Source organism: Hypanus sabinus, chromosome 18 (genome assembly GCF_030144855.1).
Source record: "Hypanus sabinus isolate sHypSab1 chromosome 18, sHypSab1.hap1, whole genome shotgun sequence".
NCBI classification, from domain to species: domain Eukaryota; kingdom Metazoa; phylum Chordata; class Chondrichthyes; order Myliobatiformes; family Dasyatidae; genus Hypanus; species Hypanus sabinus.
The window spans coordinates 36,518,152-36,537,180 of NC_082723.1; the positions used below are offsets into that span (position 1 = coordinate 36,518,152).

Sequence of the window (19,029 nt, forward strand, 5' to 3'; positions counted from 1 at the left end):
TCTGGTTGCCAGAGGAATGCAGAGGAGATTCAGTAGGATGTTGTCTGTGAAGCAATATATTGGATATGAGGAGACTGGACTGGTTGGGTTTGTTTTCCCTGAGGTAAAGAGGCTAGGGTGGGAGGAGCCTGACAGGGGTATTCAATTTGTGATGTAAACAGATAGGTTATCTAACTTTGGGATACATTTCTCTATTTCTAAATATACAGGTTAGAGTTTAGGAGGAACAAACTGATGATAGAATTAGAACACCCAGCTTGAATGGGTGGTGAAGGCAGGCACTCTCACAATATTAAAGAAGTATCTAGACAGACACTTGAACTGCCAGGGATAGAAAGCTACAATTCTAGTATTGTAAGTGGGATTAATATGTACTTGATAATGGAAATGTGGTGAGAAGGGAACTGCTTCTGTGCTGCATGACTTTTCATTTCTGTGATAAAAAATTGCAGGTTATCTAAACCCTCTCTTTTTTTCTTTGGAAATCCCTTGCAGACCCTCGCCCCAAAGACTGTTATGATATCTTCTTGAGGGGGCATAAGGAAGATGGAATATATTCTGTTTTTCCTACCCATTATCCAGCAGGATTTCAGGTCTCGTGTGACATGACGGTGGCTGGTGGAGGCTGGACAGTAAGTAGCCAATCGGCAACTGAAAAATGATAGAAATCTTTTTTTTGTGGAACTCCATCTCATGTCCCACATCCAATTTCATTCCCTCACATCATTCAACCCATTTTATCATATTTCTGAAATGTTCGTTCTCCTAATCCATTCCACCAAGTCATACAATATAACTCAATTTTAGAATCTAGAAGATACAGCATAGGAGCAGGTACTTTGACTCAAGATGTCTGTGTTGACCATGATGCCATATTAAATTAATCCCATCTGCCTGCTTATTATACATATCCCTTCATCCCCTGCATGCTCATTTGCTTATCTAAATTCCTCTCAAATGTCACTATCTTATCTGCTTCCACCAATCCCTGGTAGACCACCACTCTGTGTAAAATCCTGCTTAGCACATCTCCTTTAAACTTTCTTACTCTCACTGTAAAGCTATCCCATCTAGTATCTCACTTCCATCCTGGAAATAAAGATGCTGTATACATTATCTGATATTAAATGGAACCATTACACCTCTCATAATTTTATAAACATCCCTCAGATCTCCCTTCAGACTTTGACCCAACAGAGAAACCAGTCCATGTTTGTTCAACCACTCCTTTTAGCTAGTATACTCTGAACCAGGCAACATCCTGGTGAACTTCTACACCCTCTCGAAAGCTTTCCTCTAATGCGATGACCAGAACTGCACACAATACTCCAAAAATGGTCTCACCAATGTTTAAAACAGCTTCCCAATTCAATGCTCCAGCTGATGCCATACACCATTTCCACTTGTGTTTCCACTTTGAGAGAGCTGCAGACTTGTACTCTGAAAGATCCTGCCATTTACTTTATGATTTCCACTTGCATTGGACATCCCAGAATGTAACATTTTATTTTATTCTAGTTCCACATACTTTCAATCATGCTGATAATCTATTCCATTTTAGTTCCTCAATTCTATAGTTTAGTTCCTATTCAATTCTATTTTACAGTCTATTCAATTATGTTTCCCATATTACTTCATTCTGTCTCCCAAATACTATTTTATTCTCTCACTCAGTCCAATTTCATCTTCACATTTTATCTAATTCTCCACTCTTCTATTTTATTTCCTCAATCACAATCTGATTATATGCTCACAAACTAAAATTATATCATCACTATTAAAATTTCTAAGCCTCATATTCCAAACTATTTCAGGCATGATGGTCCTTAGTGATCCAAATCTGTCCACTGAATGTCAGCATCTGATTCACCAAGCCCAGACAATTTGATTTTACCTTTTACATTTTAGATTGTTGTTCTCTAATTTGTCCTGCTTGGTTGGCCTGGATTTCATTTGGAATGGATTGCTCTTAGTGCCATTGCTTTAATAATGGTTGAGCCTCAATTCAGAGCAATGAGATCTATTAATCAGCAGCTTGAAATGTAATACTGAGCTCACAGCAATGAAACAGGCCATTTGGTCTATTAATTCTCCATATGAGCCTCTTTTTACATTGAACTACAAAAAACATTCTTCCATTCCTTTCTCCTTCATTTACTTTTATAATTTAATCCTAAATGGCGTTATACTGTTCACTTTAACTACTTGTGATAGGCATTCCCAATCCTAAACCTCCAAACAGATTTATCACTGGTAAATTAATCTTTGTTGCCTTAAATTTGGCATTCTTCATAAGTGAAACATCTTCTTTATATTCATTCTTTATGTGCTGTGTCATCTGACGTAGGCATCACGCTCTTTCCATGACCATGACTGTTCTTGGCAAATGTTTCCACAGAAATGGTTTGCCATTGCTGCCTTCTGGGCAATGTTGCAAGACAGGTGACCCCAGCCATTATCAATACTTCAGAGATTGTATCAGTGGTCACATAACCAGGACTTGTGATATGCACATACGACCATCCACCACCTGCTCCCATGACTTCATGTGGCCCTGATCGGGGGTGAGGGGGGGGGCTAAGCAGGTGCAACATCTTGCCCCAGGGTGGCCTGTAGGCTACTGGAGGGAACGAGTGCCTCACACCTCCTTTGGTAGAAACATATTTCAACCCCACCACCCAATATTAAACATATTTCTCAATTTGTTAACATACTACATCTTAGAACATTGTTTATAGATGGAAGAAAAATCTAATTTATTTATTAAACGTCAGTATTACCTGACCATTGCCCCGGGGGTTCTCCTGGGAGATCCAATTCCATAGACAGACAACACACTAACTGACTTGACCTTTTAATTTGTGTGCCCTGCCACAATTTGACCCCAAAATATATCACCTCACACTTGTCAAGAAGAACTTCCACCTACCAACACTTACCCTCAATTTTCCATCTGATCTATATGATGTTATGGGCATCCTTCCTCCCTTTCTACAACACCACTATTTTCTGTCATCTGCAAACTTAATCACTGTGTTTTGCCTGACCCACTGAGTTTTTCCAGCATAGTATTTGTATATCTACTCCAAGTGCTGGTATTTTCTTTCTGATCACTAGTGTAACTCTTCCACCCTCTGCCACATCTGAAACTTATATACCCTGGAACTTTAACCTGCCTTTCTGTCAAACACATTTCTGTGATTGTAATAGTACTATAATTTTAAGAGCTGATCCATACTCTGAGTTCAAAGATTTACCTGTGGGCCTCCTTATACTAAAAGACCTCCACTAGACCTCCCATTTTTCTTAACACATCGCTGTTTGCTTCGTACAAAACCTATACAGTATACATAATGCTTGAGAAGGTAGTGATCTGGAGTCATATTACCTATTGCAATTACCAGATGGCATTAAGCTGGTATTAACTTCTTTTGACTTCATGGATTAGTTCTCTTTAGCTAATACTATGAGAATACGGAACCAGTTGTAGAGACAGACCTGTGGCGACTTTGATTCTATACTTGCATCTTATCTGTTACCTTTCTCCTTTCTCATCTTACTTTATCAAACACGATTACCTTCTCTATTTTTTCATTTGCTTGGCCCCCAAAGGAAGTTAAATTTATTGGCTGAGGACTGGATGGTTGGTTTGATCTATATCAGTTTGATCTTCAGTGATGTCCTTCATCACCACACTTCAAACCTGTGTATTCTTTTCCTTCGTCTCTTCTGTAAAATCCATCTTTCATGCGTAGACAACGCTAATGCAAAAACCAGGTTTCTTTTCATTTCTATGACTTGTGAGGACACAAATCGTAGAAATCAAAATGAGCAGGAATATGAACATAGTGGCACCTGCAGGGATAGGAGCCCCACAAAATCATTAAGTACCTTAAGAATCCTCATGTGTGTGCACTTGGGCATTATTATCAACTTTTTAACATGTTATTTTAATAACAATCAAACTTTAAATTCATGTGCATGCAACAGAAATATCTTTTTTATTGACATTGAGAATCAATCTTTGCTTCATATCGTTCAGAGCACACCATTTTTATTTTATGGTAAGTTTTTTTTATAAACCACTTAAAATCTTAAAGCAGTTTGAATTCCCCAGGTTTGCCCATCACATTACATTGAGATCAGGCTGCATCATTAGAAATTCTATTTGCGGTATCCAGTTGAAAGCAGTCATTCATGTACAGACTCCCCTTCCTGTGAGCCTTGTCCTTGTTTATTCACCAGTCCCTGATAAAACATCCCAGTGTAAGCCACAATGGAACTCTGTACTACTGCATTCCAGGCCTCTTTTGCATTATTAAATTTCAGTTGTCTTACAGCTGGTGTCCACACCTGCATGTTTAGGCTTCCATACTTAGAAATTCCCTCCTTAAACTTTTCCATGAGCTAATGCATGAACTCAACTAAAGATGATAGTAATTTAATACCATCTGATAATTACAATAGTAAGATTCAGAATCAAATTTATTATCACTGATTGATAAGATGTGAAATTTGTTGTCTTGTGGCACCAGCACAGTGCAAAGTCATAAATTACTATAAATTACAAAATACATAAATAGTGCAAAAACAGGAATAATGATGTAGTATTCATGGGTTCATGGACCATTCCAAATCTGATGGGGGAGGGGAAGAAGCTGCTCCTAAATTGTTGGGTGTGGGTATTCAGGCTCCTGTACCTCCTTCCAGATATAGTGATGAGAAGAAAGCATATCTCAGACATAGTGGGTCTTTAGTGATAGATGCTGATTCTTGATACACTGTTTCTTGAAGATGTCCTCACTGCTGGGGAGTGTTGTGTCAGTGATTGACCTGAGTCAACAACACTCGATGGTCTCTTATGATCCTGATGAAGCAACCAGTCAGAATATTCTCCACCTTACACCAAGAGAAATTGGAAAGAGTCTTGGGTGATGTACAAAATCTCCCCAAACTTCTGACAAAGAGCAGCTCGTGTGCCTTCTTCATGATTACATCAATGTGTTGAGCTGAGATGTTAATGGCCAGAAAATTAAAGCTCCAGATCATGACACCCTGAGTATTATTTACAGAACAAAGACGGGTTAGAGAGCATGGGAGGTCTGATGGTTTCAGTTATAATTCACTTTCTTTGATTACTATAAATCATAATGAGTTTATGTTAAAGGTGCTCTTTATGCCCCTTACTAAATGTATCTGCCTTTTGAATAGTGGAGGGGAAGGCACAGTAGCATAATGGTTAACGCATTGTTTTACTCCACCAGCAACCACCTTCCGGTAAGGAGTTTGTATGTTCTTCTTGTGACTGTCTGGGTTTTCTCTGGGTGCTCCAGTTTCTTCCATATTCCAAAGAAGTATACAGTTAGGATTAGTGAGTTATGGGCATGCAATCTTGGTTCTGGAAGCGTGGCAACACTTATGGGCTGCCCAGAACATCCCTATTGATTTGATTTGATGCAAGTGGTACATTGAATTGTATCACAAACAAGAGAAAATCTCCAAATGCTGAAAATCAAAGTAATACATACAAAATGCTGGAGGAACTCAGCAAGCCAGGTACCATCTATGGAAAAAAGTAAACAGTCGACATTTCGGGCTGAGACTGATGAAGGGTCTTAGCCAGATACATCAGCTGTTTACTCTTTTCCATAGCTGCTGACTGGCCTTTTGAGTTCCTCCAGCATTTTGTGTGTATTACATTTCATTGTATGTTTTGGTGTACATGTGACAAATAAAGCTAATCATCTTTAATCATCAGTGCCTCCAATGGGTTGAGAAGTTCAGCAACAAACGATGGAAATCGGGGCAAGGTGTAAATGTGCTGAATAATATTCTTTGTCTTGGCCCAAAACATTGAATGTTTATTCCTCTCCATAGATGCAGCCTGACCTGCTAAGTTCTTCCAAAATTTTGTTTGTTGCTCTGGATTTCCAGCATCTGCAGAATTCCTTATAATAGAATAATGACACATGTAACACACTCAAAGGACTGAATAGCCTCCTGCTCTTCCTCTGAAACACATCACTAGCCTCTGTCCCTGTGTAACAGGCTCAGAGTATGGGGGAAAAGCACCAATAGGTTTGATCCTTTCCACAGACGTTGGGGAATTCCATGCTTTCAGACTGAAACACTTATAAGGAGTATACACTCAGTGATCACTTTATTAACTACCTCCTGTACTGAATAAAGTGGCCACTGAGTGTACATTCATGGTAATCTGCTGCTGTAGCCTATCCACTTCAAGGTTTGATGTGTTGTAATGCTCTTCTGCACACAGTTGTGGTTATTTGATTTACTGTCGCCTTCCTAAAAGCTTGAAACACTCTGGCCATTCTTCTCTGATCTCTCTCATTATCAAGGTGCTTTCACCCATAGAACTGCTGCTCACTAAACATTTTTGGCTTTTTTTTTTGTACAATTCTCTGTAAACACTAGAGACTGTTGTGCTTGAAAAACCCAAAAGATCAGCAATTTCTGAGATACTCAAACCAACAATCTGGCACCAAAAATCATTCCACAGTCAGTCATTTAGATTACATTTCTTCCCCATGATCTGAACAGTAATTGAACCTCTTGACCATGTTTGCATGCTTTTATGTGGTGAGTTGCTGCCATATGATTGGATGATTGGCTATTTGCATTAATGAGCATGTATACCACTGTAAAGTGAGTAGAAAAGGATTTTCCATCCATTAACACTTCATTGCCTGGTGAGCTTTTTAATTAAAATGGGTTTGGGATGCAGGATCCGATCCCCGTCATGGCTCCTGTCACACTCCATTACAGTAGGTGGCGGTACTGCACCTTCCTGCGAGTCGCCATTAGCACAAAAGAAGGAACACCTCCTTGCTTCACATGAAAAAGGACAAGAAGAAAAGGAAACAATTTTAGCAAAGTCCATTTCTGCTTTTCTTTTCATCATGATCCTCAGCTTTGATTGTTACCTCATTGTCCTATCAAACCCAAGCCTTAATCTTGTAATGGCTTCACAGGTCCTCATTCATTGACTAAGCAAATCTAGCGCTTCCACAATTTCTTCCTACTTCAAAGAAGCAGTAGCTTTAAGGCAGACGCTAAGATTAGTTTAGCGAGGTGATGAGTCTGAAGGGAAATCCATGGAGAATTTTCTTCTTTCGCATACTAATTTCTGTACATTTGCTCCTAGCTATAAGAAGGCTTGAGATCTTTGCAGTAATTTTCTTCTTCACATCTCTATTTCCTGTTGTTGCAACAATATATGAAGTGCTGGAGTGCACTGATTCAGGGTTTCAAATTGAAATGTTGACAGTTCCTTTTCACCCCCGTCGATGCTGCTTAATGTGCTGTGTTCCTCCAGTGGATCATTGATGCCTTCAGCTCAATCTTCTTTAGAAACTTACAATACCTACCCAGCCTGTCCTTGTTTCTTGTAAAGATGGAGATATTTTTTCCTTTGCTCTCTGATGCAACCGTTGATCACACTGTTAAGCAGTGGGGTATTGATATCAGTCCTGAACCGAATGATTACTGTTTTGTATTTGTCCCACTTTTGGTGTTGTTTTTTGACTTGGAATATAGAGAATTCTTTGTACTCCTTCTAAGTATAAAGAATTATTTTAACCACAGCCTGCTCTCTGGTGTGCTGAGTATGAAAACTCAAAGCTCAGTTTATTGTCATATACACCATTTTTGTTAGGGTGGGTAAAGGACTTGCATCATATTTACTACTTTTGTTACAGATGTTGACTAAACCTTGAGTGTTCAATTTTCACATCTCCTTTCATCTTTTTGTGCATTTGCAGGTATTTCAGCGCCGGAAAGATGGATCAGTGAATTTTTTCCAAGGCTGGGATGCCTACAAAGATGGATTTGGGAGGATAACAGGAGAGCACTGGTTGGGTAAAGAGAAAAATATCTTATTTGGGAAAGGATGCTGTGCAAGGATGCTGAGCCATTCAATTATATCATGGCTGACCTGTGTCTCATTTCCATTTCCCTGCCTTTGCTCTTTTATTTTTGATACTAACAAAGAACAATTGGTCTCAAGTCTTGAATGCACTCCCAGTATTCTTAGATTTTTGAAGGATACTGGCCATGGTTGGGGGGGGGGGGGGGAGAGAAAATGTGGAATAGGAAGCCTCTCCACTTTTACTGGTTTGCTTTCTTTCCAGTATTATGGGGAGAGAGAAATAAGAGAGTAAAGACATTCTAATTCCTGTTTACTACTCTGTTTCACAATATCACTTGTTGATTCCTTAACATTATTTTAGGAAGATTCCTTTTTTATCATTGCACATGTGCTTCTCTTTAGAAAAAAGATAATAAGGTGGTTTATTAGATGAACTGGAAGCCTAGGACATTCACTACATTAAACATATCTATTGTGTTGGTTTGGCACGGCTTGAATAATATTTGTCAGTTCTTTAGAAGTTTGCTGTTTTGTGTTTATTCCCTTGCATGAAATATCCCAAGGACTCTATTCCAAAGAAAAAGAAGAGTTGCTTCTTTTGGAAGAGGATAGCGAGGCTTGAGAGGAAGTGCGGCGGCGGCCATTTTCAAATTGTCCAATTGCTTCTCAGAACGGAGTTCTGAGAGGCGGGACTGCGCAGGCGCGTGAAGGAGGCCCGGGAAGGAGGGAAGATATATAAAGGAGATACTGAGTGAGGTAGTTCTCTTTTGGAAGAGGACAGCGAGGCTTGAGAGGAAGTGCGGCGGCGGCCATTTTCAAATTGTCCAATTGCTTCTCAGATCGGAGTTCTGAGAGGCGGGACTGCGCAGGCGCGTGAAGGAGGCCCGGGAAGGAGGGAAGATATATAAAGAACGCCGCCTTAAGAAGCGGGCAGCTTCATTTGCGGGCAGCGGAGTGAGCCGGGCGCAGAGTGTAGGGCTTGGGCTCAGAGGGCTTAGGCGGAAGAGGGCACAGTAGGCTTATCTTTTAGTTCTTGTATTTTCAGTTATTCGGGAAGTATGAGTGTGAGGGCAGCTTGTTGTTCTCGGTGTCGGATGTGGGAGGTCCTGGAGTCTCCGAGCCTCCCGGACGTCCACATTTGCGCCAGGTGCGCCGAACTGCAGCTCCTGAGGGACCGAGTTAGGGAACTGGAGCTGCAGCTCGATGACCTTCGCCTGGACAGGGAGAGTGAGGAGGTGATAGAGAGGAGTTACAGGCAGGTGGTCACTCCAGGACCACGGGAGGCAGATAGGTGGGTTACAGTCAGGAAGGGGAAGAGGCAGGTACTAGAGAGTACCCCAGTGGCTGTACCCCTTGACAATAAGTACTCATGTTTGAGTACTGTTGGGGGGGACAGCCTACCTGGTGGGAGTGACAGTGGCCGAGCCTCCGGCACAGAGGACGGCCCTGTAGCTCAGAAGGGTAGGGTTAGAAGAAAGAGGTCCAAAGTAATAGGGGACTCAATAGTCAGGGGCTCAGACAGGCATTTCTGAGAAGGTGACCGGGAGTCCCGGATGGTAATTTGCCTCCCTGGTGCCAGGGTTCGGGACGTTTCTGATCGCGTCCAAGATATCCTGAAGTGGGAGGGTGAAGAGCCAGAGGTCGTGGTACATGTAGGTACCAATGACATAGGAAGGAAAGGGGAAGAGGTCCTGAAACGAGAGTATAGGGAGTTAGGAAGGCAGTTAAGAAGAAGGACCGCAAAGGTAGTAATCTCGGGATTACTGCCTGTGCCACGCGACAGTGAGAGTAGGAATAGAATTAGGTGGAAGATGAATGCGTGGCTGTGGGATTGGAGCAGGGGGCAGGGATTCAAGTTTCTGGATCACTGGGACCTCTTCTGGGGCAGGAGTGACCTGTTCAAGAAGGATGGGTTACACTTGATTCGTGGGGGGACCAATATCCTAGCGGGGAGGTTTGCTAGGGCTACAGGGCGGACTTTAAACTAGTAAGATGGGGGGGCGGGAGACTATTTGAGGAGATTATGGGAGAGGAGGTTAGTTCACCAGTGGAGCAAATAAATAGACAGTGTGTGAGGGAGGAAAGGCAGGTGATGGAGAAGGGATGTGCTCAGCCCGTAGATGTAGGGGAGAAGAAAGAAAAGGATAATAAATTTGAATGCATTGTTAGGGATGGAAAGAGAGGAGGAGATGGAGAGTATCTTAAATGTATCTATTTTAATGCTAGGAGCATTGTAAGAAAGGTGGATGAGCTTAAAACGTGGATTGATACCTGGAATTATGATGTTGTAGCTATTAGTGAAACATGGTTGCAGGAAGGGTGTGATTGGCAACTAAATATTCCTGGATTTAGTTGCTTCAGGTGTGATAGAGTAGGAGGGGCCAGAGGAGGAGGTGTTGCATTGCTTGTCCGAGAAAATCTTCTGGCGGTGCTTTGGAAGGATAGATTAGAGAGCTCCTCTAGGGAGACCATTTGGGTGGAATTGAAGAATGGGAAAGGTGCAGTAACACTGATAGGAGTGTATTATAGGCCACCTAATGGGGCGCGTGAGTTGGAAGAGCAAATGTGTAAGGAGATAGCAGATATTTGTAGTAAACACAAGGTGGTGATTGTGGGAGATTTTAATTTTCCACATGTAGACTGGGAAGCTCATTCTGTAAAAGGGCTGGATGGTTTAGAGTTTGTGAAATGTGTGCAGGATAGTTTTTTGCAACAATACATAGAAGTACCGACTAGAGATGGGGCAGTGTTGGATCCCCTGTTAGGGAATGCGATAGGTCAGCTGACAGATGTATGTGTTGGGGAGCACTTCGGGTCCAGTGATCACAATAGCATTAGCTTCAATATAATTATGGAGAAGGACAGGACTGGACCTAGAGTTGAGATTTTTGATTGGAGAAAGGCTAACTTTGAGGGGATGCGAAGGGATTTAGAGAGAGTGGATTGGGTCAAGTTGTTTTATGGGAAGGATGTAATAGAGAAATGGAGGTCATTTAAGGGTGAAATTATGAGGGTACAGAATCTTTATGTTCCTGTTAGGGTGAAAGGAAAGGTTAAAGGTTTGAGAGCACCATGGTTTTCAAGGGATATTAGAAATTTGGTTCAGAAAAAGAGGGATGTCTACAATAGATATAGGCAGCATGGAGTAAAGGAATTGCTCGAGGAATATAAAGAATGTAAAAGGAATCTTAAGAAAGAGATTAGAAAAGCTAAAAGAAGATACGAGGTTGGTTTGGCAAATAAGGTGAAAGTAAATCCGAAAGGTTTCTACAGTTATATTAAAAGCAAGAGGATAGTGAGGGATAAAATTGGCCCCTTAGAGAATCAGAGTGGTCAGCTATGTGTGGAACCGAAGGAGATGGGAGAGATTTTGAATGATTTCTTCTCTTCGGTATTCACTAAGGAGAAGGATATTGAATTGTTTAAGGTGTGGGAAACAAGTAAGGAAGTTATGGAACCTATGACAATTAAAGAGGTGGAGGTACTGGCGCTTTTAAGAAATTTAAAAGTGGATAAATCTCCGGGTCCTGACAGGATATTCCCCAGGACCTTGAGGGAAGTTTGTGTAGAAATAGCAGGAGCTCTGACGGAGATCTTTAATATGTCATTAGAAACAGGGATTGTGCCGGAGGATTGGCGTATTGCTCATGTGGTTCCATTGTTTAAAAAGGGATATAGAAGGAAGCCTAGCAATTATAGACCTGTCAGTTTGACATCAGTGGTGGGTAAATTAATGGAAAGTATTCTTAGAGATAGTATTTATAATTATCTGGATAGACGGGATCTGATTAGAAGTAGCCAGCATGGATTTGTGCGTGGAAGGTCATGTTTGACAAACCTTATTGAATTTTTTGAAGAAGTTACGAGGAATGTTGACGAGGGTAAGGCAGTGGATGTAGTCTATATGGACTTCAGCAAAGCCTTTGACAAAGTTCCACATGGAAGGTTAGTTAAGAAGGTTCAGTCGTTAGGTATTAATGCTGGAGTAATAAAATGGATTCAACAGTGGCTAGATGGGAGATGCCAGAGAGTAGTGGTGGATAATTGTTTATCGGGATAAACAATTATCGGGATAATTGTTTATCGGGATAATTGTTTATCAGGCAAAGCTTGCAGGGAGATTTATGCCGGTTAGAAGAATGGGCTGAACGTTGGCAGATGGAGTTTAATGCTGAGAAGTGTGAGGTTCTACATTTTGGCAGGAATAATCCAAATAGAACATACAGAGTAAATGGTAAGGCATTGAGGAATGCAGAGGAACAGAGAGATCTAGGAATAACTGTGCATAGTTCCCTGAAAGTGGAGTCTCATGTAGATAGGGTGGTGAAGAGGGCTTTTGGAACGCTGGCCTTTATAAATCAAAGCATTGAGTACAGAAGTTGGGATGTAATGCTAAAGTTGTACAAGGCATTGGTAAGGCCAAATTTGGAATATTGTGTGCAGTTCTGGTCACCGAATTATAGGAAAGATATCAATAAATTAGAGTACAGAGACGATTTACTAGGATGTTACCTGGGTTTCAGCAATTAAGTTACAGAGAAAGGTTGAACAAGTTAGGTCTCTATTCATTGGAGCGTAGAAGGTTGAGGGGGGATTTGATCGAGGTATTTAAAATTTTGAGAGGGATAGATAGAGTTGACGTGAACAGGCTGTTTCCATTGAGAGTAGGGGAGATTCAAACTAGAGGACATGATTTGAGAGTTAGGGGGCAGAAGTTTAAGGGAAACACGAGGGGGTATTTCTTTACTCAAAGAGTGATAGCTGTGTGGAATGAGCTTCCTGTAGAATTAGTAGAGGCCAGTTCAGTTGTGTCATTTAAGGTAAAATTGGATAGGTATATGGACAGGAAAGGAGTGGAGGGTTATAGGCTGAGTGCGGGTAGGTGGGACTAGGTGAGATTAAGGGTTCGGCACGGACTAGGAGGGCCAAGATGGCCTGTTTCCGTGCTGTGATTGTTATATGGTTATATGGTTCTTATATCCTGACCACATAGGTGCACAATGGAGAGTATCCTAACTGGTTGCATCAAAGTTCAAAATAAAATTTATTATCAGAGTATATACATGTTTGGAAAATCTATAGAACAGTAACTGTAAACAGGATCAAAGAACAACAAACTGTGCAAATTAAAATATGAATAAGTAACAATCAGTTATGAGAACACCAGAAATAGAATGAGTGTAGTTATCCCTTTTTGTTCAGGAGCCTGATGGTTGAGGGGTAGTATCTGTTCTTGAACCTGGTGGCGAGAGTCCTGAGGCACTTGTACCTTCTACCTGATGGCAGCAGTGCAAAAAGAGCATGGCCTGGTATGGAAACACCATTGCCCAGGAATGAAAAAGACCACAAAAAATAGTGCATACAGCCCAGTCCATCACAGGCAAAGCCCATCCGACCATTGAGTAGATTTACTGTACATGTAGCGTTGCCACCAGAAAGCAGCAATCATCAAAGACCCACACCATGTGTATAAGATGATGAGAGGCATTGATCCTGTGGATAGTCAGAGGCTGAAATGGCTAGCACAAGAGGGCACAGTTTGAAGATGCTTCGAAGTAGGTACAGAGGAGACGTCAGGGGTAATTTTTTTAAAATCAGAGAGTGGTGAGTGCATGGAATGGGCTGCCAGCAACAGTGGTGGAGGCAGATACAATAGGGTATTTTAAAAGACTCCTGGATAGGTACATGGAGCTTAGAAAAATAGAGGGCTATGGGTAACCCTAGATAATTTCTAAAGTAAGGACATGTTCGGCACATCTTTGTGGGTTGAAGGGCCTGTATTGTGCTGTAGGTTTTCTATGTTTCTATCCTGGCCATGCCCTTTTTTTGTTCCTACTATTGGACAGGAAGTAGAGAAACCTTAGGACCGACACGACCAGATTCAGAAAGTTATTACCTTACATCCATCAGGCTCCTGAGCAGGAATGGATAACTTCAATCACCACTATGTTGAACTGATTTTACAACCTACAGACTCACTTTCAAGGACTCTTTACAATGAATGTTCTCATTAATCTTTTTTTATTTACACAGCTTGTATTCTTTTGCACACTGATTGTTTGTTGGTCTTTATCTACAGTGTTTATGTATAGTTTTTCATAAATTCTCTTGTATTTCATTTTCCCCTGTAAGTGCCTGCAAGAAAATTAATCTCAAGGTAGTATATGGTACCATATACACACTTTGACAATAAATTTACTTTGAACATTGACATATATCCCTCAGCCAACTTTATAATACAGTCTTCAGGCACATTAAAGCACTTGAAGTACAGTTAATAATATAATGTGAAAGATCCAGCAAACATTGTTCATTCTGCAAGGGTTCAGAAACAACAATGAAAATTTATCATAGTGCATCTTTTGCAATTTTGATGTAAGAATAGGTGTTAATAATGACACAAAGAAGAAAACATTTCTTATTCAAAATTGAATACTGTAATAGCATCTTTTATATTGACTTCAAATGGCAGATGGAGCTTCAGATTTATGTTTTAATAAGACAATGTACCTCCAGTATGCACAATTCCTTCAGAACCATACAGGAGTGTAAATTTAGATCATGTACTCAAAAAAGATAGCCTGAAGCAAAACTTGGTCAAGCCAACTGAATAAGCCCCAGGCATGAAGCCACATCATAAATGTGAACAGACTGCCAAGGAAGCATCTAAAAGAGATTCATAATAGTTGGAAATGGGAGATAGAGATCAGAGAAGGGACTAAAACCAAGAAGGAATGGGATTAGAGACAAGGAAAAAAATAAATTGGGGTTATGATTAGAGACAGTGTTAAGTTCTGGGTTGTTAGATGGTAGGGAGTGAATGGTGGAATGGATTCTGCACCATTTGGGTCAGAGAAAATATAGTGACCTGGAGAAAGGTATTTTAATGGGAAGCTTAAAATGTTCCTATAGGTTTAGATGCATCAGTAAGTAAAGACTTGAGCAATCAATCCGTTCCAATTGATCAAATTCTTTGTGTCAGAATGCTACAAGTAAAGGCACTCAGCTGGTAGTTTATTATTAACTAAACCCCTTTGCTATAGGGGCTTCTTATGCCTGTCAAACTGACGATCCGTTTACATTGCTAAGGTGATTCTTTGTACTATATTCTGCTGGATCAGACATTAATAATTGATACTTGTTATGCTGGCTAGCAATCCCTGATTCACTGAGGGACTTCCAACTCAATCACTTCCCAAATCAAACATTCATCCTGACAAAAGATTTCTTTCTTTCTTTAAATCAAGCAAGTATAAACAACTTAAAATGTGGACTTCCTTCTACCCTCATAATTGATAGCATGACAATTTTCATAGAATTAATTTAGGTTTCCAGCACCTGCATTTTTCTTCAGCTTGCAAATGTTCCCTGAGAAAATGAACAACTGAACTAATTGAAAAATCAATTTCATACTGATCTTTGTTTTTTTTTAAAACGAGGATGAGACACATGGCATAACTTATTATTTTTGTTTAATTTCCTGACTATGCTGTTCTGGAAAGCTTTTTTTCAGTCTGTGCTCCTTAAACTTGGAATCAATCCTCTTGTTTTATTTCATGTGAAAAAAATCTTGAAGCCTTTCATAATAGCAGAATGTCACAAATGCTTTACAACCAATTTCGTTTTTTTTAAGTGGCAGCCATTTTGTGCTAAGCAACCTCCCCCACACACAATGGAATAACTGATTTTCTTTTTGTATTTGTATTTGATCAGCAAATATTGGCACAGGACTCTGTGGAGAACGCATTGTTTTTCTTCAAAGAGGAATCTTTAAAGGCCTCCATTCAACATTTACCTGAAAAACAGCACCTACGGCAATACAAAACTCCTTCAGTTGCAGCAGTGGGATCCGCATGGATTATGGATTCCTTTGGGATCCCATTCTGCACAATAATTAAAATATCCAAAAAAAACTGCAGATGCTGAAAATCTGAAATTAAACAGAAAAATGTGAAGTTGGAAGCCAATCACGGACCATCTGCAGAAAGAAAAATAGAATTAACATTTCGGTTCCAAGACAGCAGAAATGGAAAGTAAGAAAACAAGTGTATTTCAAAGTGCATAAAAGTAGGACAGAGATGGATAGGTCCTTCCCTAACTCCTTTTAATCACTCCTCAATGAAATCAATTCCTGCCAGGTTCTACTGCATATCTATGCACTAGAGACAATTTACAGTGACCAATTAACCTACTAACCTGCATAATTTTGGGATGTAGGAGGAAACTGGAGCAACCAGAGGAAACACATGCAGTTACAGGGACAATGCACCTGATAGCAGGGCTGAACCCATGTCACTGGAGATGTGAGGCGGCATCTCTACTTGATGCACATATGTGAATATGAAAACAAAAGGAGAATGATGGAAATACCAGCTGATTAGGTAGTGTCCGTGGAGCAAGAAAAAAAGAGTTAATATTACAGGTTAATAATCTGACAAAAGAACCATCCAGTTCTGATACAAACAATGAATGCAAATTACCCAAAATTGTTGAATTCATTGCTGAGACCCATTTGCTACAAATTGCCCAGATGGATGATGAAATGCTGTTCCACAAGCAAAGTGAATAATGCCGTAAGCTAGGCGCATAGTTCAGGCTGGGAGTGCTAAGGGGAATTAAAGGGAGAAAAAAGTTGTGTGCTCAGATTTGCCCTAATGGACTGAACTGAGGTGCTCAGCAAAGCTCTCACAAATCTGTGTTTGGTTTCTACATCATGAAAACCAAATGAAATAAACAACAGCAGAATTGCAAGGTGAACTACTGCTTCACCTCAAGGATTGTTTGGGTTTTTATTTTTATTTACTGTTCTGTGTAGATTATTTTTTTGGCTGACTGCCATAGATTAGTGAGCAATTGTTTACAAAATGTTATATAATGCATACATAATAAGTACAAAATCAGGTGCAATGCTTCACTTCAACCTTCTGGTTATTAATATCCATTTTCAATTTAAAATATGTTCCTTCGTCTATTTTTCACTCTACTGACTCATATCAAATTCAACAGTGGTGACACTGAAAAAACAAATCAGTCTTTGTAGCCTTCCCCTGTCATATAAATACCACCTTCTGTTCTAATTATCTCCTTGCATCTTCATTTTCCCTTTTCTGCCCCCAATAACCTCATTCTGACACAAATTCTCCTACTTAGTAATGTCCCAGTGCCTCATGATAGCCTCCACGACTTTCAAGATCTCTCCTGTTCACAATAACTCCTAGTATGCACAATAATCATAGCAGAAGTTACTAAATTTTGCGAGTGAAACCCTGATATAATAGTAATACATTATTTATACATGATGTAATGTAATTGTCCCAGTAATTCCACATTTTAATGGTAGCAATAATTCAGGCCATCCAGCAGGTGCACTTACCTCTTGAACATCAGTAGTCTCTGAAGTTTGTTGGAGCCATTCCATTTTTGTTTCTCGTCATCCCAAAAATCTATACAGACAAAAGAATTTAAAATCGTATTGATATACATGTAAAACTTGACTGCAAAATAAGTACATCTGAAATGTGGTCTCTATTGCAATGTCAGAAATATACAATTTTATTATACTATTAGGGCAATAATGCCATTTCATGAAAATGGTTCATATTGCATCTCAATGCTTACTAGCAGTCAGGTTTTCTGCTTTCGTCGATTAAACTCAGATCTTATTGACCCACTGTGTATGTGGTCAATCTGATGCCCATTTGCACGGATAGTTCATGTTGCCAGCTTTGTACCTGCTTCTGATTGCCTGAAACTTTTTTCCACCTTTTAGGTCTGAAAAGGATTCATGCTCTCACCATTCAGTCACATTACGAACTCCGTGTGGAGCTGGAAGACTTTGAAAACAGCACTGCTTATGCACAGTATGGGACATTTGGGATTGGACTGTTCTCTGTTGATCCAGAAAGGGACAGCTATCCACTGACTGTGGAAGACTACTCCGGAACTGCAGGTCACCATATCATTTACTTTAACAGACCAGAGTGGCATCAGGAGGAGGTTCACAGATGATAAATAAAGGATTTCCAGGGGGATGAGGTGGTTACTGTTGAGCATGGACATCATTGGAAGGGAACAATTATCAAGCAGCAAGATGAGGTTAACAGGGTGTGCAGAAGGGGGGGTAGAATCGAAGGATGAGATCAACTGGAGTCATGGATGTCATGCAATAGTGCTTTCAGCTAATGAACTGCTTTTGAAATGAAGTCTACGATAAAGGATAGGTCATGGGTCTGCCAATTTTCACAAAGGATGGTTCTATTAACAACAATAAAAACAAAAATAACAAGTAGTTAATCTAATTTCTTTGAATCAGGTCTTTAAGAGTTATCTTTTGTACAAGACACCTGGGAAAACTCTTTGCTCTTCTAAATAGTGATCATGCAATATTTTTGCATGTATCCAAGTACAGAATGGGGCTCAGTTTAATATCTAAAACAAAAGATATCACTTGCAACAACAAAACACTCCCACAGTTCAGCACTGAATGTTGGCTTGAATTATGCACTCTCTGCAATGAAAATTGGACCCACAATCTATTAATCCACTAGCAAGGGTGCATTACTGAACCAATGGTTACAAACAGCAACTGGTAAAGAGTTGGATCTAATAAGATGACAGGAGTGTCATATATGATAAGGTCAAGACTCAGGACTGTTCAAAGCAGTGTAGTAACATTATTTTTTTCTCTACAGGGGACTCCCTCCTGAAACACAGTGGAATGAGATTCACTACTAAGGATCGGGACAATGATCTCTCCATGAATAATTGTGCGTTGTTCTACCATGGCGCCTGGTGGTATCATAATTGCCATACTTCCAACCTTAACGGCCGATACCTGAAGGGTCATCACACCTCATACGCAAATGGCATTGAGTGGTCCTCCTGGACTGGCTGGCAGTATTCACTCAAATTTGTAGAGATGAAGATCAGGCCAAGAAATGGAGGCCAATAAAGAAAGGTTTAGCAATGTGACTTCAATCTTCAATCATTGACAAGTACTGAATTCATTAAACAGCCTCACTCATAACTTCAGAAAAACATTATATACATGTGAATATAGATTGTATGTGTACATGACATATAAGCACATGTCCAATACATGAGTGTATATACATTACTTACCAAATGCAAATGTATTATTT

At 40.1% G+C, this 19,029-nt stretch overlaps 1 protein-coding gene across 1 annotated transcript in view; it reads left to right on the forward strand.

Moving 5' to 3' along the window:
* LOC132407489 (fibrinogen C domain-containing protein 1-like) overlaps positions 1 to 18,839 on the forward strand; it is a 40,226-nt gene extending 21,387 nt beyond the window's left edge. The window contains exons 4-7 of the mRNA XM_059994104.1: positions 496 to 632; positions 7,782 to 7,878; positions 17,658 to 17,837; positions 18,580 to 18,839. Of these exons, the coding sequence (XP_059850087.1) occupies positions 496 to 632; positions 7,782 to 7,878; positions 17,658 to 17,837; positions 18,580 to 18,839 (674 nt within the window). The remainder of the gene's footprint in view (positions 1 to 495; positions 633 to 7,781; positions 7,879 to 17,657; positions 17,838 to 18,579) is intronic.
* The last annotated feature ends 190 nt before the right edge of the window (positions 18,840 to 19,029 follow it).